The sequence below is a fragment of the Canis lupus genome, chromosome 10, assembly GCF_011100685.1.
Source record: "Canis lupus familiaris isolate Mischka breed German Shepherd chromosome 10, alternate assembly UU_Cfam_GSD_1.0, whole genome shotgun sequence".
Taxonomy (NCBI): domain Eukaryota; kingdom Metazoa; phylum Chordata; class Mammalia; order Carnivora; family Canidae; genus Canis; species Canis lupus.
In genome coordinates, this window is record NC_049231.1 from 34,362,660 (window position 1) to 34,383,918 (window position 21,259).

General features: G+C 40.6%; 1 protein-coding gene across 1 annotated transcript in view; it reads left to right on the top strand.

Annotated features, from left to right (window-relative positions):
* Nucleotides 1–1,987: 1,987 nt before the first annotated feature.
* ALDH1L2 (aldehyde dehydrogenase 1 family member L2) overlaps nt 1,988–21,259 on the top strand; it is a 55,428-nt gene continuing 36,156 nt past the window's right edge. Inside the window, exons 1-7 of the mRNA XM_038550810.1 lie at nt 1,988–2,113; nt 11,810–11,954; nt 14,425–14,659; nt 16,972–17,137; nt 18,993–19,094; nt 19,305–19,394; nt 20,391–20,525. Of these exons, the coding sequence (XP_038406738.1) occupies nt 2,066–2,113; nt 11,810–11,954; nt 14,425–14,659; nt 16,972–17,137; nt 18,993–19,094; nt 19,305–19,394; nt 20,391–20,525 (921 nt within the window). The 5' untranslated portion in view covers nt 1,988–2,065. The remainder of the gene's footprint in view (nt 2,114–11,809; nt 11,955–14,424; nt 14,660–16,971; nt 17,138–18,992; nt 19,095–19,304; nt 19,395–20,390; nt 20,526–21,259) is intronic.

A 21,259-nucleotide genomic window follows, 5' to 3' on the forward strand; every position in this document is an offset into this window, starting at 1 on the left:
TATTGAGATGATCATACGGTTTTTATCCTTCCCCCCCCGTTAATGTGATGTATCACATTAATTGATTTGCAAATATTGAACCATCCTTGAGTCCCTCGAATAAATCCCACTTAATTATGGTGAATAATTTTGTTTTAACATAGCATTGAATTTGGTTTGCTAATATTTTGTTGATAATTTTTGGATCTATGATCCTCAGGGATATTGGCCTATAATTTCCTTTTTTGTCATGTCTTTGTATTGTTTGGATACCAGGGTAATGCTGGGCTCATAGAATGAATTTGGAAATTTTCCTTCTTCAGATTCTCTCAAATTTTTGTTTGAGAGACATAAAAATGACTTTATTTCATCTTCATTTTTGCTGAGTATAGAAGTCTAGGTTGACAGGGCTTTTCTCTTTGTCAAACTAATTGCCTTTGATCTAACCACTGGTTATTAAGAGATCTATATCTTTAACTCTTACAAAAGAAAATTTTAGACATCATTAATATTCCACTGTATGTGGGTAGACATAAACTCTACATTTCCTGAGGTTGGGAGCTAGGGGATTTAACTATGGAGCCCCAATTCAGAAAAAAACCACACTCCTTTCCCACCTCTCCCAGTATACACAGTTTACAAGTAAAATTATAATTAGTATTTGGAAGTTTAAAAGAAGCCAGAAATCACAAAATGCAGTCAGGGAAATGGGTTGAATTGACAAAGGGCAATTCCCAGAGCAAAACAATGTTTGCTGAATTCTCCAACCTTTAAGGATTTTTTTCCTCTCTCCTTCTTAAACACATTCATTCATTCATTTATTCATTCTGTCTTTCAACAAGTACTTTTTGAAATCTGCTTAGTGTTAGATATTGTAAATCCCGATAAATCAGACATAGATTTAGCCTGCAAGGAGCTTCCAGTGGAGCAGAGGAAAGATACACAAACACCAATAACAGAATGAGATGTCAGAAGAGACACTTGGACAAAAATCTTTCCCAATTCAGAGGAGCGAAGGATTACTTTGGGGGAATAAGGGAGTTAAGGGAGGAAAGAATCAGGAAAAATACCTTCAGGAGGCAGCATTTGACCTGTACCTCTATTTTTTTTTTTAAGATTTTATTTATTTATTCATGAGAGGGACCAGGAGAGAAAGAGACAGAGGCAGAGGGAGAAGCAGGCTCCATGCAGGGAGCCCGATTTGGGACCCAATCCCAGGACCCTGGAATCACACCCTGAGCCGAAGGCAGGCGTCCCATGAGCTGTACCTTTAACAAAAGAAGGAATTTGGACATGCCCGGATGGTGACAAGTGACAGATGATAAGCTTTTCTGGGAAGCATTGTCTCGGAAAGAAAGAATCAGCAGGTACTAGAGAGGCTAAATTACACAAAGGAGCAGCAAGAAAATAAGAGAAAATCCCAAACCACAGATGGCCTTGAATGCCAGGCTAAGGAGTTCTGTTTGGAACAGGTGGTTAGGTAGAGCATATCTGAGCATTCCTTCTAGAGAGATGAGAGAGAAGTGTGGGTATCTACTTGACTATCATCTGTTGGGGTCTAGCTCTGTGCCAGGCCCTTTGCCACGTGCTTTATACACGCTCTCTCTTTAAATCCTCGTATCAGTTTACAAGACGGGTATCAGGATCCTACACAGCCAGGTGTCTCCACCTCTTGCCTTTCCTATCTTTGCCTCCTCAGGACAGTGTTATGGCCATGACTTGAAATGTCAGATGGGCCATTTATAAAGCAAATCCCTGTCTACCTCACAGGGTCTGAGTAACCCGTAGAAGATCCCGCAGCGGGAAAGCAAGTACCGGGCCGAGACTGGCAGCCGGCCCCGCCCGCTGGGTATCCGCGTGGCACCCCAGCCGGGGCCCCGCCCGGTCGCAGGGGATTGGCCCCCGAGCCCCGCCAGCTGAGGGAGCGGGGCGGGGCGGGGCGGGGCGGGCCGAGGGGGCGGGTCCCGGGACTAGCGGTCCCCGCGAGCCGCGAGCGCGGCGGCCCCGGCGCTGGGAGGTGGCAGGCCGCGCCCCGGCTGAGCCTCCGCTGCGGTGCGGTGCGGCCCGGCCGCGCGTCCCTTCCGGCATGCTGTGGCGCGGCAGCCAGGCGCTCCGGCGCTTCTCCACCGGCCAGGTGAGTCTGGCCTGGGCGGGCGTCCTTGGCTCTCACCCGGGACAGTGTTCCAGACCCTGGGGCGGGAGAGCCGGGCGGCGCAGCTACTGGGTGGGCAGCGATACTGGACTTCGCTGAAAGCCAGGGCAGCATTTTTAAAACTGAAAGACTGCAGAGAAGGATCCGGAGAGAGCCTCGGGTATGTCAGGCATTGTCTTGTCCTAGGACGGGTCTGGGGATGCGGCTTTTGAACATCCACCCCTCTGGCTGGGATTGACAGGGTGGGAACAGTCGCTTGGCAAGGGGGGCAGAGCCAGCTAGCTTCCTTTCCTTTTTGCATTTCCGTCATGAACTCCTTGGTCATGAGATGGAGCCGGAGTACAGGACCGAGACCATCTCTGGCGGAGAGTAGTATTCAAGGCAGCGAGGGCCTCCTGGGCAGCCCCGGAGGTCTGAGCGCTCCCGGCTGGCATTCAGGGCGCCTTCAGTAATGGCCCTCGGCGCTGGTGGCTGCAAGCGAGCCCATTCTTCCTGAGCTGCAGGCGGGGGGCAGGAGTGCTAGGATTCCCAGGCGCTGCAGAAGCAACCACCCTGGAACATTGTTAATCGTAGCGCAAGAACCGAGCTGTGGCGGCGGCCCGCGCCTTGGAATTGCGTCAGCTCCTCCAGAAATGGAAAAGAGAGCGGACACGTTGCATGTGGCCCCGGGAGAGATGCCTCCCTGCATCTAGGCAGATTCAAAGCTGTTTAGGGGAAAAACAAAAACAAAAACAATTCATCTCATGTACATTATCTCTTTTATAGGAAGTGAATGCATCCCGGGCTGTGAAGGAATTTGCTTTTCCATTCTTCTTCTTTGCAAAAGCCTTATGTTCATATATCCAGATGTAAAAAACTTGAAAGCAGAGAAAAGTGTTGAATAGCACCAAAGAGAAACCGATCAGTGCATAGGTGGAAAAGCTTTTGTTTCCCAGACAACCCCAAATAATGAGGACTCTCTTTACCCCCATCCAATCCTAGTTATTTGGGGAGGATTCACCTTTTAAAAATAAATAAATAAGGAAAAGAGACCTGTTCTTGAAGAGCTTTTGCTTGCTCTAGACTCCTCCTCCTTAGCTTTCTCTCCCTACGTGGCACCTGGGAATCTGGGTAGGATGGTAGAGAGAGCAAGGGCTTGTGCTTGCCTGTTTTATCAGTCTCCTCTGACAACACCTTTCATTGAAATTGTCTTTTTTGGAAAGCAGAAGGGAGTCTTAAAGAATGCAAAGATTACAGTAGTGAGACTTACATAAGATTTCAGTAATGAAAGTTGAACATTCCAGGTGGCAAATGACAGAGACAAAAACATGCATGTGGGGAAGCACCAAGCATGGTCGGGGTCAGGGGTCAGGGGTCAGGGATCTGAGTCTGACTGTACCCAGGAGTACATGTGGAAGAGCTGTGACATTTGGCTGGGAAGAAGACAGGTTTTTCCATGGCCAAAAGGAAGACAGGGAAGACAAGTGGAATGTTTGGGATATTTTACTCCATAGAAAATGAGGATCCATCCTTTGGACAATGTTCTATAAGAATTGTTCAAAATCCAACATGGCTGGTGGGAGCATAAAATGGTATAGCCACTTTGGAAAACTGGCCATTTTTTATAAAGTTAAACATATAGCTATGATATGACCCAGCAATTGCATTCCTAGGTAATTACCCAAATACCTATTTATGAATGTTTACAGAGGCTTTATTCATTTATCAGCAAAAACAGCAAACAAATTGTCCTTCATCTGGTGACAGGATCAACAGTGGATAAATCCATCCATACAAGGGAATCCTACTCAGGAACAAAAGGGGAATGAACACTAATATGCACAACCGCATATGGATGAAACTCAAATACAGATGCTGAGTGTAAAACACAGACTCAAAGGGCTATGTATTATGTGATTCTAATTATAGCACATTTTGGAAAGAGTAAAACTATAATGATGATCTGTAGTCATCAGGGGCTGGAGATAGAGGAAGAATTGACTACAAGAGACTGTCTCTCAAAGGACACAAAGAAATTCTCAGGGATGATGAATTGTTCTTTATGTTGATTGTAGCAGTGGTAGGGTAACTCCGTGCCTGTCAAACTTATAGAACTATATATGCTGAAAGGGTGTATTTTACTGCATATAAATTATACCTTCATCTTTATTTTTTAAAGATTTTATTTATTTAATCATGAAAGACAGAGAGAGAGTGAAAGAGAGAGGCAGAGACACAGGCAGTGAGAGAAGCAGGCTCCACTTAGGGAGCCTGATGTGGGACTCGATCTCAGGACTCCAGAATCACGCCCCTGGGCTGAAGGCAGGCGTTCAACCGCTGAGCCACCCAGGCGTCCCTACCTTCATCTTTAAAAAGGAAAAAAAAAAAAAAATCACACAGTGCTTCTGAGTTTGGTATTAAAGCAGAATGAAAAAAAAAGAAAAAACTTCTTAGGACCTAGCAAAATCCAATGGGAAAACTAGTTTATAACACTTCCTGATAGCAATTTTTCCATTCCCTGTCTTAAAGAAATGGACTTAGAAATATTTAACGATGACTTAATGATATGGCTGGATCTTTTTAATTGCTGCAACTATAGATAGGAATAAAACCCTTTGTCTGTTAGTTATTATTATGCACCTCCAGTATCCTGCCTGGTTCATTGCATCTTATTTCTCCCCATGGCAGGGGGTTATTTGGTCTTCATATTTATTTGGCACTCTGTTATTTGGCTTCCTCTGCCAGTGTCTGGGACAAGTCAGGTTGCTGGTTCTGAGTTCATAGCCTGGTTCCAGAACTTGAGGTTACCTTCTGATCCAGTTCAAGAGTTTGGGCCCTTCCTTGCTTCTTGGAGCCAAGTACTGGCTTTATACCCTAACTCTAGAAAACAGGTCCTTGTTTCTGAATTACCTGACCCCCTGCTATGGTGTCTAGTTTGTTTTTAGGACCTTCAAATTCAACTTCAAACCATACTTACTTGTGTATTATGTCCTGAGCATTTGTTCTAAATCCTGAGGATATGATTAATAAATAATAATAATAATAAATAGCATTGATACAGCACTTAGTATGCACCAGACACTGATGGAAATGCTTCACACATATGCTCACTTAATCTCCTTAACGTTTCAGTGAGATAGGAACTATTATTATGCCCATTGTACAGATAAAGTAACTGAGACCCAGAGAAGTTAAATAACTTTTTTAGAGTATCACAGCCAGAAAGGATAAAACAGTAAACAAGAAACAAACAGTCCCTGCTTTCAAAAAAGCCCAGATTGATGGGACAAATGATTTAACTTGTAGTTAAGGATAATAATAGACAATATACCAAAAAGGAAATACAAATGGTCAATAAAGCTGAGTGAAGTAAGTCAATCGGAGAAGGACAAACATTATATGTTCTCATTCATTTGGGGAATATAAATAATAGTGAAAGGGAATATAAGGGAAGGGAGAAGAAATGTGTGGGAAATATCAGAAAGGGAGACAGAACGTAAAGACTGCTAACTCTGGGAAACAAACTAGGGGTGGTGGAAGGGGAGGACGGCGGGGGGTGGGAGTGAATGGGTGACGGGCACTGGGGGTTATTCTGTATGTTGGTAAATTGAACACCAAAAAAAAATAAATTAAAAAAAACAAAAACAAAAAACACAAATGGTCAATAAAATATTAAAAGACACTCAATCAAACTAATAATCAGGGAAATGCAAGTTAGAACAAGATATAATATTTCACTCTTCACTGAGCATGGAGTTCCATATGGGGCTCAATGCCATGACCCTAAGATCATGACCTGAGCCGAAATCTAGAGTTGGACACCTAACCAACTGTGCCCATCAGGAGAGCCTAACATTTAAGTTTTAAAAATGATTGTGCAATTTCACTTATAGATACTGACAAAAGCACTTCCACCTTGGCACAAGAAGCATGTACAAGAATCCACTGCCATGGTACTTTTAATAATGATAAATTGAAAGCCAAACTTTTCCTCAATAGGGAAATGAACAAATAAACTGAGACATAGCTACACTATGGAATGCTGTGCACCAATTTTTTTTCTAAAGATTTTATTTATTTATTCATGAGAGACGCAGAGACATAGCCAGAGGGAGAAGAGAAGCAGGTTCCTCACAAGGAGCCTGATGTGGGACTCGATCCCTGGACCGGGATCACCAAAGGCAGATGCTCAACCGCTGAGCCACCCGGGCATTCCTGTGCACCAATTTTAAAGTATAAGTTATATGTACTAACAAAAGAAGTTATGGAACCTTACATATAATATGATTTAATTTGCATTACTTTTAAAAACAAAAAATATTTTTATTATTATAAAATGTGTTTATTTCCATATAGGTAAATGCCTAAAAAAGGTCTGTAGGCTGCACAGCAAACCATGCAATGATTATTTCTTCGGTAGAGAAGGAGAAGAAATTGGGATTTGGAGTGGTGGTCAAAACGGACTCCAGTCTTATCTGTGGTTGTTTCATTTTTAACAAGGAGAATATATAGATATATATATAATGTATAATTTAATATAATGTATAATTTAAAATTAATTTAAAAATTCTGGGATGCCTGGGTGGCTCAAGTGGTTGAGCATCTGAGTTCTAGGATCGAGTCCCACATCGGGCTCCATGCATGGAGCCTACTTCTTCCTCTGCCTATGTCTCTGCCTCTCCCTCTCTGTGTGTCTCAAATAAATAAATAAAATCTTTTTAAAAAATAAAAATAAATAAAATTAATTTAGAAATTCTATGCAATGAGAATATATTACAGGTAAATGCTATGCACTGAAGTCCTGCCCTTCTGGCAGAGACTGGAGTCCATCCCTGGATCTAGTCCTCTGGAATCTCCCTACCTTTACTCAATTTTTGACATGTTCTTTGGTCACCAGCTGCACTCAATCTTTAGGTGCAAACCATCCCCCTCCGACCTCACCTGCTAGTAGATCCTGTGTTGACATTGTTATTTTTTTTTTTAAGATTTTATTTATTAGAGACAGAGAGAGAGAGAGAGAGAGAGAGAGAGAGAGAGGCAGAGTCACAGGCAGAGGGAGAAGCAGGCTCCATGCAGGGAGCCCGACGTGGGACTCAATCCCTGGTCTCCAGGATCACGCCCTGGGCTGAAGGTGGCGCCAAACCGCTAAGCCACCAGGGCTGCCCAACATCATTATTTTAAAAATCTGTTATACTTTTTATGATTAAAAGAATGTTGGCCAGATATCCAAGGAAGTCTCCATTAATACATTCTTTATGTGATTATGCAATAGGAAAATCAAGTTGCACAGGTTTGTCATTTATGGTGGTGTCATGAATTTTGTTTGAATGATACACAGATTTACAACTATGCAACATGTAATTTGTTGCCTTTAACTATTAGTCTGAGGGTTTATTACAATAGGTAATGGGCTTTTACACTATTGCAAGCTGCATCCTGTGAATATATTGAAGGTGGATTATTAGGTCAGCTTTTATTTTCACTATCTGCTCAATTCTCAAACACAAGAGGGGTGCCCACCTGTAGTTAATTCACACCTTGCCTGTGTGTCAACATAGAAATAAGACAGTATCACTCTTCTGCTTATTCAGTAGATCTCATTGTCTTTACAATAAGGTCCAAATTATTTGACATAGACAAGGCTCTCCCTAATAGGCCTTTAGACTGCTTGAGTGTCACTTGTTGTCAGTCTGCAATTTCCAATATTGAACCCACTTTGCCCATTCATTTCTTCGTACATGCTGCTCCCTCTGCCTGAAACTTCCCAAGGACCACCCGCAATCCCTGCCCTTCTCATGGCCAACCCCCAAGATAGGTGCTCTAAAATTCAGTTTCGGAGTTCTCCTCTGGGGAAGTCTACCAGGCCTTCACACACACACTATGCCCTCCTGTCCTCATGCTATGAGATCAATGTATGTCTTTACTGCGTGTCTTCTGTGCTGACTGGTAAACTCCTGAGGACCAGGACCAGTGTTCTTTATGCTTTGATTGTAGAGATCCCAAAGAAAAACACCCACAGAAACAAAACAGGTGAAACAAATGAAGGATTTGAGCCAGATGGAGTGCTGTAGGAATGGTGGCAGCTGCTGCTCAGCTCTAGCTGACTGTCACTACAAGGAAATACAGAGCACGGTTGACAAACCTGCTTTGCCAAAAGAAGTCAGAAATTCTGCCCGCTGATATGAAACCTCCTGAAAATATTATCACAGTCCTTTGACAAATGCTCCATGGTCCAAATAAAACATTCTTGCTGGGCAACTGATTTGCAATCCCTCTGGGTAACTTCTGTGCCCAGAGCCTGGTGAATACCCAAAGCATGCTCGCTGAGTACATCTTGCACACTGGCAGGTATGATTGGGGCACCATGTGCCAAATGCTATGAATCTTAAAGACATATGATAAGTAGTTAATAAATTTTTCAAAGTTAATGAACAGGGCTCAATGCAGTGCTGGGCTTATGGCACATTTCCAGTAGGAAAGATCCATCATCAGCATTTTTTATTTACACAGGTATTGCTTATGGTATTATTATTAATAGTAATAGTGATTAACATCTGTTAAGCATTCACTATTGCTACATGCTGCACTAATACATTTCATGCTTTATCCTGATAAATTCTTATAACAACCTTGTGAAATACATACTATTATTATTCGGATTTCAATTGATGAGACCCAGTTCAAAATCATAGGGCCTGTGTTATGGGAAAACAATGGACACAAATAACCAGTTAGAATCTGAGGGCTGCCACTTAGTAGCTGTTTGACTCCAGGATGCATCTTATCTTCTCTGTGTTTTAATTTCTTCATTTTTAAAGTGGCTTAGTAATGCCTGTCTCCAGGAGTTGTTGGGCAATCAAAATGAGGTAATGTATATGAAATGCCTGGCACTTCCTAGCTTCTCGTTAAAATGTTTGCTATTATTTCCAGCCATTCTTCCTGACCCAAACTCTCCAGGGCAGAATCTTTTTGTGTAGCAAGCAGGCACGTGTTCTCCATACAGCAGACATTCTCTGACTTCAGAGTGTCTCTGAGTCAATGAGAAGCTTGTTAAAATGCAGCTTCGTAGGCCTGGGAATCCGACTCAGCAGATCAGGGCTGGGGCCCAGGAACTCACACATTTGACATATGCTCCCTGTTGATTCTGCCAACACAACAGTCAGTCCTCAGATCAGAGTTGGAGATATATAAAATTGAGGTAGAATATCCCAGTCTGGTTTTTTTTTTTTTTTTTTGATTTATGCTAACTCGTTATAAACACACATAATCATAAAATCCAAACAGGTCTCAGTGTTATAAACTCACCTTTATAGCTTCAGCTTTAACATTAAGCTCAGAAACTGTTTCAGTAATGTAGTATTTTCAAAGATACTGACATTTGTTTAAATACTGTCTTTCTAAGGGAGTGTTGAATCTGGAATTGAAATCCAAATGACATTACATTTGAGTCAGTTCAACCTCTTGGCTCTTTTGTGTTCTAAGAGTAGTATTTTAGAGGTCTGAAAATATCTGCTGTTGGTAGTGATGTGAGGTAAAGCCAAATTTTTGAGATAGCCAACATGTTGGTTCTATTTCAAGGAACAGCACTAATGATAGGATTTGGAGATAGAATATTTACAGAACATTTTGATGTTTTTGATAAAAATAAATGAAATAACCATGTATTATCTGTAGGCAGAACAACAGATTGGGCTGTTGTTACAGAGTTAATCTGTTTGCTTGAAAATATTTGTTAGATGTTGAAGCTATAGGCTCTCTTGGGATAGAAACTTTGGCTGGCCCTGGAAATGAATTTTTAAACTAAAATCCTAATTGTTTAATTATCAGCTCAACTATAGGGAACATGTGAACCCATATGCTTTCAAGTTCATGCCTGAAAAGGGGTGCTGTCTATGCTCTTAATAAACTGGTCAATAAGGGGAAATTGTTTCCCCATAATCCAATTTTCACAGTGAAGCTTGACTAATTTAGAATGACTTACTAAACTAAAGAATCCCATTTAGAATGAAGGAAAAAAAATTTCTAAATCCAAATTCTGTGGAGCCATGCTCTACTAGGGAGGAATGTGCATGACCCTCTGGTGACTGTCCCTACGCCCACAGTCCTGCATCTAGCCTGCTCCACCTGTGGCTTTTCATTATGGTCTTAACAATCATCATTATCTTTGTGAAAAGGTTCCCTTTGGGGAGAATTTACAGGAGGCATGATTTCTTAAAGAGAGTTAAGACTACAACCCCTTAGTGCTACTCTTAGCTATTTAGTATCTTATTTCTTGATAATCAATGTACTTTCATACATCAGTATTCATCTTCGAAAAGGAAAAAAAAAAGAAGGGCGGTGGTGGTAACTCATTTTGATTATTTTATTCTTAAGTACATTTGTTTGCTTTAGAGCCGGACAGACCTAGATTCAAATTCCACCTCTCCTCCTTTATGCCAGTATGACCTTGGAGATATAGTTGACATTTCTAAGCCTTGGTTTCTTCATTCATAAAATAGTGTATAATGGGAGATAACAAAACATGATACTTGCAGTGATTAAATTAATTGAAATGAAATGATGTGCAGGCCTTAGGCCTTAATTCTTTGTCTAAAATCTATAGGACAAAATATGTTTTGGGGTTCAGAATTATCCACATTTTAGAAAGATTAGCATAGTACATAGATAGTACAATACACACAATTCACAGCAGGGCCTGTAACCAAATACACTGATTTTTCTGTAACAAAATATATAAATATTCATATAGTCCTTAAAAATACTATAAGTAAAGACTATAAACAGCAGTACATCAGTCCGGGTCAAGTTTGAAGCCAATGAATTTGCACAAACTTACAAGAAACCTATAAGGACTATAAAGAACAGTCCATTAGAGCAACCCTGGTTTTGAGGCCAAATGAATTTGGGCCACTTACCAAGGATTTTGGAATTCTGAACTATATGAAGAAACACAGAACTGTGTCTGGGATATAGCAAAACCTTTCAGACATTACTGAAGCTTTTCTTTAAACAATACTTTGTGTCAGACACTGCACTAAGATTATTGCCTATTAAGTCCTCTACTTCAATAAAAATTGTGTGACGTTGATGTTACTGTTCCCATTTTACAGATGAGGGGGAGAAAAAAGGCAACAGAAGTTAGTCATTTGCTTAAGGCCACACGACTAAACAGGAGTGGGACTAGATGTTAATCTCAGATAGTTTAGCACTATCTGAGCTTGTGACCTCTGTGTTATATACCACATGTTAGCTCTTGGCCTCTTTTGGAAGTTAAGAGATGAGTCCAGCTTTTTTCTCTATATTGCAGGGCCATAAAAGCATCATCATGTTGAAGTGGATCTTGTTCAGAGTTAAACTCCTTTTAGCCGTGAAACTTACACTTACCTACTTGTTAACATCGGGCTTCATTTCACCAAGTAGTTGGAATAGCTTATAAAATATATGCAATCCCAGTGATTATGATACTAATCAGGGGAATTAGAGCAAAGGGGAAAATAGGAATTCTTCAGTGTGAAATTATTTTCATTACTGCCTGTGTATAAGGTAGCCTGGATCCAGTGTATGTCAATAAAAAGTTTATTTTGTAGCTCTCTGAGATTTTGTTGTCCTCAAGTTGTCTCATGATTGAAAAAAAAAGCATTTATCATCCATATATTTGCAATCCATGCCAACATCTGTCATCGTTGAACTGTTTCACAGGCTTATTTCAAAAACAAGCTGAAGTTGGCACTTATTGGTCAGAGCCTCTTTGGCCAGGAAGTCTACAGTCACCTCTGCAAAGAGGGCCACCGAGTTGTGGGTGTGTTCACGGTTCCAGACAAGGATGGAAAAGCCGACCCGCTGGGTGAGTGTATCTTGGAACTACAGAATTGAGTACTGCACTGACCCAGCTGGCAGAGGCCCCAGCTCAGACCCCTTATCCCTCATTAGCATTTCTACACTTCTAATTTATTTGCCACAGGCCCCAAAGACCCAGACTACCGGCCTCCCCTCTGGTCCTGCAGTTTTCACTCTACCTATTGAAAGCCTTCTCAAGCTAAGTCTATTTGCACGATAGATATAGAATCAAAAATTCTCCTTTCTTCATGGGCCCCAAGACAAACGTGCAGGCCCCTAGTATATTAAGAGTTTCTCCACTTACCTCCAAGGTAATTACTAGATTGATCCATCAGAAGAATTTTCAGGCATATGTTTTTTCTGAACTATGCTTGTGACTTTCCAAAGGTGTTATGGAACATCTAGAAGGGAGGGTCACATCCAATAACAGAAATTGATGTGGAGTCATAAAGAATGCATTTATGTCAGAACAAATTATGGCTGTGGCTGTTTGGCTGTTAAGGTAAGGTAAAGAGGATAGCCATCCTCAAAGCAAACCGGCAATGGGATTCTGATTTGCAAGCTACACAGCTGGCCTTGAACAAAACAGGAGTTAGAAGTACAGACCCCCTACACAGTCAAAAATCCATGTATAACTTTTGACTCCCCAAAAACTTAACTACTAATAGCTACTGTTGACAGAAGGAAGTCTTACTGATATGTAAGTAACTTCAGTAACTGATGGTACTGATAACATAAGCAGTTTATTACTGCATATTGTGTATATGTATTTACACTATATTCTTATAATTAAGTTAGAGAAAAGAAAATGTTATTTTAAAAAGTCATAAGGAAGGGAAAATACATTTATAGTACTATATTTATCAGGAAAAATTCACATATAAGTGGACCAACACCATTTCAACCTGTTAACAGTATATGTTTTGAAGTCATGGAATTAATTCTGATTCTGCCACTTGCTGCCTGATGATGGGCAAGTTACTAAAACTCACTAAGCTTAGTTCAACAGTACCCATCTTACAAGGATTAAATGAAATAATGTATATAATGTGCTCAGCTCTGTGCCTAATTCATGGAAAGGGGTCAAAAAACAGTGGCTAACTATCTTATTGTCAGAATAGTCAACTAGGGCAGCTGAAAATAGCCCTGGGGCAGCCACAAATCAATATGAAGGAAGACACCTAGATGCTGCATGCTTCTCTCAGTGGCGTAGATTTTTAAAATCAAGACTTCTAGATTTCTCATCCCATTTTTTTCTTTCCTAGTCTAATCCTGCACAATTTTCTCCCAATTTCACTTTTTTTTTTACCACCATTTACTCATTTTCCTGTCATCTGAAAATGAGTTGTTTACAGTTTTTTGAACATTTTATGAACGTTCACATTCTGTGAACATTATTTTACTGGTCTCTCCCATTCTTCCAAGCAAATTGATCAAGGCATCGGTTTGATGGCCAGATTCCTTTAATACTCACTTAGGATTTGGAATTTAGGCTTTCTGGTTGAGGCATCATCACATCCAAAGTCAATGAAGTTTGATGATCCAGTGGGACAGAAAGGAAAGGGAGCTCAAAAATACAGATAAAAAGCCTCACTTAAAGCTTTTAAAGATTGCCTAAAATTGCCTACTTTGTGTTGTTGGTAGAAAATAAATGTATGTACTTAATATATACAAGATATGTAGTTAGTCAAAGTGATATCTTATTATGGAACAAAAAATGAGCTACTGCTGTCTGCACTTGGGAGGACCATTCCTTTTCTACACAGAGGTAGATGGAGCCATTCCTTGGAGAAGGGACATTTTCCAAGGGAAGGAATCTTGGATCTTCTCCAGTATGGCAAAACCCTCATGAGAAGCATATATTCCCCATTCTTGGCTTCTCTCTCCCACTGACTTATCTGATTGGTGAATTTGGGAGAAGGTATTAGATAAGCCAAGCTCAGCTCAAAAACTTTCTCTCTTTATCTTTCGAGATCTACCTGGTTGGTGGGGAGAATGTGTTCCAATCTACAGTTTGCCTTATGTTAAAAGAGACTTCCCTTCAGGAAATAGACATGGGAAGGGACTCGTGGTTTTCCACCTGTGCCAGAAGCTATGTCTAATCTGAGTGGTCATGTACCAGCACTTGGCTCCAAATCTAAAAAACAAATAAATAGCTATATCAATAATAAAAGTATAAATTTTTATCTATAAAAGAAAAAGTTTCTGTTAAAATTTTAAAATGTTATCTAGCCACAAACTTTTGAGCTTAAATATATTATGCTTCAAATATACAGATAAAAATCACATTAGGAAAATGGATGAATTGTGATAAAATTGTAACAGGTCAAATTCTCGTCATAATCAAAATTGTTCTTCACCATGTTTTATTTGTAAATATGTCATGAAGCTGTAAAACTCTAATGTGTGAATTCATAGTCATATAAACTTATGGCCAGATTTTTTCTAATGAAAATAACTTTCTTTTTCATGCTCAGCTCTAGCTGCAGAGAAAGATGGGACACCTGTGTTCAAGTTCCCCAGATGGAGAGTCAAGGGCAAGACCATAAAGGAGGTGGCGGAGGCCTACAAATCTGTGGGTGCTGAGCTAAACGTGCTTCCTTTCTGCACACAGTTTATCCCTATGGATGTAATTGACAGCCCAAAGCACGGTTCCATCATATATCACCCTTCCATCCTCCCCCGGCACAGAGGAGCCTCTGCTATCAACTGGTAGGAATTTTTTTTAATTACAGAAATGATGGGCCTATTTCCATTGCCTGTAATCTGTTCTTTTATCTAGGGGATCAAGAAAATAGGTATGCTTGAGCCTGATTGATTGCTACTCTTGCATGAACTCCCCTAAGACTTAGCAGTTCTGCATAGGCTAGACAGTGTTTTCAATGAGTCCTGGCTCCACTGGATACATCTAAGTAATTGAGCAAACAAAGGTTTTATAGTCAGAGAAATTTGGTTCATGCTAGATTTCTTGATCACAGGACTTCTGAGAACCCTTTAAATGTACTTTAGTGAGAGCATCAAAACTTCCAAGAGGGGGGATCCCTGAGTGGCGCAGCGGTTTAGCGCCTGCCTTTGGCCCAGGGCACGATCCTGGAGACCCAGGATCAAATCCCACATCAGGCTCCCGGAGCATGGAGCCTGTTTCTCCCTCTGCCTATGTCTCTGCCTCTCTCTCTCTCTCTCTCTCTCTGTGACTATCATAAATAAATTTAAAAAATTAAAAAAAAAACTTCCAAGAGGGAATCTGAGTACACAATGTTCCCAAACTTATTTGACCATAGAAATTTTTTGTATAGAGCATCTCAAGTACATTTCAAGAAATGCTGAATTACCTGAAATTTTCTTCTTTGTTCTGTCTTCTTCTATCCAGCTTTAAGCTTCTTGAGAGAAGGGACTATGGTCTAACATTTTTATTGCTGTAGGTATACCACAGGTACTAAATATCATAGGTACACTTTTCCACATTCTCTCCTTTCCCTGTACATCTCCCTGATATCTCTCAATGTCAAGTTATTAAATAGGCAGGAAACTACACTTAGTTTAAATGTGATAAATGACATTTCATTGTATTTGGCATGAATCAATTTCTTTTTGCTCTTATAAATGGTACTGTGTGGTTATCTTTGCACTTAAACTTGTATTTTTTTCTCATTTCACATTGTTTCCACATGTAGAATCATTGGATCAAAGTATATGAATGTTTTCAAGCCTTTTGATAGCATAATGCCAATTAATTCCTCAATATTTCTGAAAAGAGTGATTGATTTATTACTGACTTAGGTCTTGCTTGATTAGTAGCTCCAAGGTTTAAAAATTATTTAAGTCATGAACATGGATGATATGTTACTTCATATTCTTTTGATATTAGCCTATCCTCTCATATCTTTTATATGTATTTATCCACATATTCAGCTTATTGTTTATATTATAAGCTCTTATGGGCCAGTATTTTCTCTTAGGCTAAGCTTTTTCCCCCCAGTATTTTATTTTTTTGTTTGTTTGTTTGAGAGAAAGTGAGAGAGTGAGAGAATGCATGTGTGTGCATACCCATGAGGGTAGGGGTGGGATGGGGCAGAAGGGGAGGGAAAGGGAGGGAGAGAGAAAGGAGTGGATCCTAGATCTCAAGCAGACTCCCGGCTGAGTACTGAGCCCTACCCGGGGCTCTATCTCACAACCCTGAGATCATCACCAGAGCCAAAACCAAGAGTTGTATGCTCATGCAGGCACTCTTAGGCAAAGCTTTATAAAGAGCATAAAATACAAAGAGTTGAATTAATTAACCACCTCTTACTATAGTTTACCTAGACAATCTAGAGCCAATTCTAGCTCTGACTTATACCCAAATTACATAACCTAAATAAACAGTTAAGAAAACTAATAAGTTCTCCTCTACTGAGTATTCCCTGTTTTATCTTCCATTATCTTATCCTGCCTAGTACAGGGTCAAGTACAAGGTGGGAATTGGACCCTAGTGGGCAAAATTGCTGAATGCCACAGTAGAAAGCCGAAAACTGGCAGTTAAGGAGTGGAGGTAATGACAGATTCTTGTGCCCTTTTGAGTAGAGTAGAAGTCATCATCAGAAGTCATCATTAACACGAAAGTCAATAGATAAGGGAATGTATAAAATAGTGGTACCAGTGCTTTTTATGAATGCTGACATCTCCTGGCTGTACTATTAATTTCTCACAGTAGTTCTGTCACTGTCTACCTCCCATTGTAACTACCTTGTACTTTATTTATTTCTTAAGAGAGAGAGAGAGAGAGCAGACATGAGCCAGGGGGCTGGAGGAAGAGCAGAGGGATAGAACGAGGGAGAATCTCAAGCAGGCTCCATGCTCAGCGAGCCCAACATGGGGCTCAATCTCATGACTGAGATCACAACCTGAGCCGAAATCAAGAGTCAGCCGCTTAACTGACTGAGCCACCCAGGCACCCCACCACTACCTTGCACTTTAATACCAATAATTCGTCACTTTGTGATACATTAAACCAACATTTTAAGTTGAGGCTTTTCTTTTCACAGGACTCTAATTATGGGAGACAAGAAAGCTGGGTTGTCTGTTTTCTGGGCTGATGATGGTTTAGACACTGGACCCATCCTTCTTCAGAGGTCATGTGACATTGAACCCAATGATACAGTGGATGCACTTTATAATCGGTTTCTTTTTCCTGAAGGAATCAAGGCCATGGTTAGTATATTTACACCATCAAGGGGAATTTAGTAAAGCTTTAACATTTTAGAAATGTTTTTCTCTTATTGAGAATTTCCCCATATTAATCTTTACAAAAAGTATAAAGCTGAAAACAAAATTAGACTTTATATTTGCCAGTAGGATAGTATATTTAGGGTGGAGGTCCGAACGTTAAAATGTCTTAGTCTCTGAAGCTTGTTCTTCTGAGAACAGTGATCAGATGGATGAGGTAGCAATGAAACAGCTTCATTTATTTTGCCAAATACCTGAATCGTCAATCCTGTTTGTAATGACTAATTGTAAGGAAGTGTACAGAATCTTAAGAAATTTTGCTATGGAAGTTGGACTTCTGTCAAAAGTATTTGAAATCAGTCTATGTAACAGGATGAAATTTGGCATTGCTTTATTTATTTGTTATTCAGATGTGCTCTGCGTAAAAAGTCCAAAGCATGTACACCACAGAGTAAAAATATATTAGCCTGTAAAATGTTGAAAGATAGATTTCAATGTCAACATTGAAATCTATCTTTCAATATTTTCTGAATTGGATAAGGTAGAAATAGCCACACAGAGATGGATACTAAGATGGTATAAAGCAGCAACCATTGATTTTGGAGGGAGGAGTGCAGAGCTTTGTATCATTTAATGATTACCAGAGTAGAGCTTTGGTGTTAGAAAGATCAAAGTTCTCATTCTACCACGTATCTGTTCAATGATAATAGGCAAGTCACTTAGCCTCTTTAGCCTTGGTTTTCTTATCTGTAAAATGTATATATTACCAGATTTATAATAGCTCCTGAGAAATTAAGTAGCATTTGTGTAAAACACTCGGCACACAGTAGGTGCTCAAAAATGATCATTACAATCAAAACAGTATTATGTGTGTTCAGCGGCATTTGCTCAAGCCCAGATCATGTACCTGATGATATCATAGCCAGAAGTGGATAAATGAATGAGCTATGAACTGGCCCTGTTCTTGGGTAGCCCTCCACATGCTCTTGGGGAGGCTGGTCAGCAGCCATGTGTGCCGAGAGATCTGAAAACCCAAGTTCACATAGGCCTCCCTGTGAAGGAGAGAGGCTCTCAACTTAAGGCAAACATGAGTCTGGCACAGAAGACAATTCACAACACATCTCAAAGGCAATTAAACTCATGTGTGGATTTTAACTGGTGTGTAATTCCAGGTATCCTCAACTAGAAAGTAAGTTGAAGTTCTTAAATAGAATAATGCATCACTTTCTAGAATCATCATGATGAGCAGAAATCACTCACGAGAGCCCATCTTACAATTCTATTATTAAAATTCCCACTAGATCACGAAGGGGAGGTTGAAATTTGTTTTAACAAGGGAGTCATTCTTAAGAGTACTAGCTCGATATTGGCAGTAGGTAGACTTGGATGCAGATCTTACTACTGACACCCACTAGCTATCTCTGTGATCTTGGACTAGGTGCTTCACTTTTCTAAGAATCAGTTTCCTTGTCCATAAAACTGAGATAATAATATCTACCTGGCAGGACTGGTATGATGTCTGCAAGGATATTTTACATAAAGTAGCTACCACATTGCCTGGGACATAGATGTAACTGAAGAAATGGTAGTTATTGTCACAGTCTGACTCTCTGGACAGATTGATTGATTAAAGTTTTATTTATTTAAGTAACTCTACATCCAATGTGGGGTTCAAACTCATGACCCTGAGATCAAGAGTCACATGCTCTTCCACCTGAGCCAGTCAGGCGCCCCTGGACAGATTTATATATAGTAATTCTGTTTAGCACGAACTTCAGTTAAACCAACGGTGCCGTTACTGACCATTGGGCTGTAACACAGATCATGTTTTTGACTTTAGGTGGAAGCTGTCCAACTCATAGCCGATGGAAAAGCTCCTCGTATTCCCCAGCCAGAAGAAGGGGCAACGTATGAAGGTATCCAGAAAAAGGAAAATGCTGAGGTATTTATATGAACTCAATAACACACCTCAATGTTCTTGGCCCTTTACTTTTAAGTAGTTCCCAGTGTACCATTTCCTGGCCAAAAGGTAGATCTCTAACCATCCTGTTCTATTCTGCACCAATCCTACTTCCATCACTGATGGAGAGAATTGATTACTTTTGATACTCATAGCATTAGGAGTTTCAGCCTGTGCTTTGTACTTCCCTAGATTTCTTGGGATCAGTCTGCCGAAGTTTTACATAACTGGATCCGAGGTCATGATAAAGTTCCTGGAGCTTGGACAGAGATAAACGGACAGGTATGTTCTAGGAACCAATTGTGTGTGTGTGTGTGTGTGAAAGAGAGAGAGAGAGAGACCTTTGTAAGAGGTATTACACATAAATCCACTTTTGCTTGGTAACCTCTGTCCGGTTACTTACCCATTGGGTGTTTTGGTTTCCTTATTGTAAATGGGACTAATAATAGTAGCTCTTTTTTTTAAAAAATTATTTATTTATTTATTCATGAGAGACACACAGAGAGAGGCAGAGACACAGGCAGAGGGAGAAGCAGGTTCCATGCAGGGAGCCCGATGTGGGACTCGATCCCAGAACCCCAGGATAATGCCTTGAGCCAAAGGCAGACACTCAACCACTGAGCCACCCAGGTGTATCTAGTGCCTCTTTTATTGGTTATAGGTCATTGTGAAAATTAAGTGAGTTAACACATGTTAATTCATTTAAGTACTTAGTCTCTGGCATAAGTATTCAATAATAACTCTTAGAGTGCTCAATAATTAATAGCTAATAGTCATAGAATTATATTAACACATCATCTAGCATCACATTCTCTTGGTTACAGTCTGAATTCAGTCCTGTTTCCATGAACTCACCCACAAAACACCCTGTGTTTCCCATCAGTAATCACACTGGCCTATAATGGTCTGATTGCTCCCCACATCTGCCCTCAATGACTCCCCATCATCACCTCTACTCCCCTTCAAAACCCCTAGCTTCAGGCTGTGACGTCTGCGAGAACTTTTTGTCTCATTCATCTTTGTATCAATGTCAATAAATGATAAACGTCTTCTGGATGTGAGGCACTCTCGAATCTCTTCAGTCATCCATTCATAGATTATCACTCGTTTTGTGTCATTTCTACAGATGATTACTACTGTCTCCCACATTGGGCTATTTCAATTTTATCATAAATCATCATTCAACTTGAGCTTGTTTTCAGGGAGTGCTGCTTGCCCACACCCTGTTTGTAGGTATGACTCCCTCCTTACATGGCCTGGGTTTGCTCTTTTTCTTAGATGGTCACGTTCTATGGCTCATCATTACTGAAAAGCTCTGTGCCTCCTGGAGAACCACTGGAAATTAAAGGTGCCAAGAAGCCTGGTCTTGTTACCAAAAATGGACTTGTTCTTTTTGGTAATGATGGAAAAGCAGTGAGTGTTCAATATGGTCACCTATAATGTTTTTGGTTTCCTTCTATAACCCAAGCTGCTAAGGGAATATCTTTCACAAGGTAATCGGCTATACAGTGGGATATGGGAGGCCTCAAGGACCTGCACAGTGTGCTTTGTGGTACAGTAGAAAGTGCTTGGGATATAGTCAGGAAACAGAATGTGAACCCCTCCTCTGTTACTTGCTGGTCTTGGGAGGATGCTTCTCCCCTTGGGATCTTCATTTCCCCATCTGTGAAACACAGAGTAGTCTCATCTGCCTGCCTTCCCACTGCTGGAGTCTGGGAAGATAAATACTGTGGATGTGGCCTTCTTCAGATGCTCCTTGCCTTTGCCTCCCATGCAGGTACCCACTCACACTGCCCTGTGCTCAAGAGCATGGGCTCTTGCCCTTCAGTGGACTCTTTGAAGATAGCAAAGGGGAATTTGCAGCCTAAAGGTGTACTCTGGTAGCTTGCAGGGGGCGGGAGGGGGGGCGGTCAGTTATTAAATTGTAGGCTTCTGGGTCCAGCTAGTTCTGGGTTATGACCTTAGCTCTGTAACTTACTAGCTATGTGGTGTTGGACAAATTACTTAACCTCATTGAGCTCCATTTCCTTATCAGTAAGATGAGGATGATAATGGGACCTGCTTCCATCAGGATTCATGAGACTAAATGATACACACATACATACTTAGCACTGTGCTTGCTGCGGAGTAAGTGTTCAGATGATGGC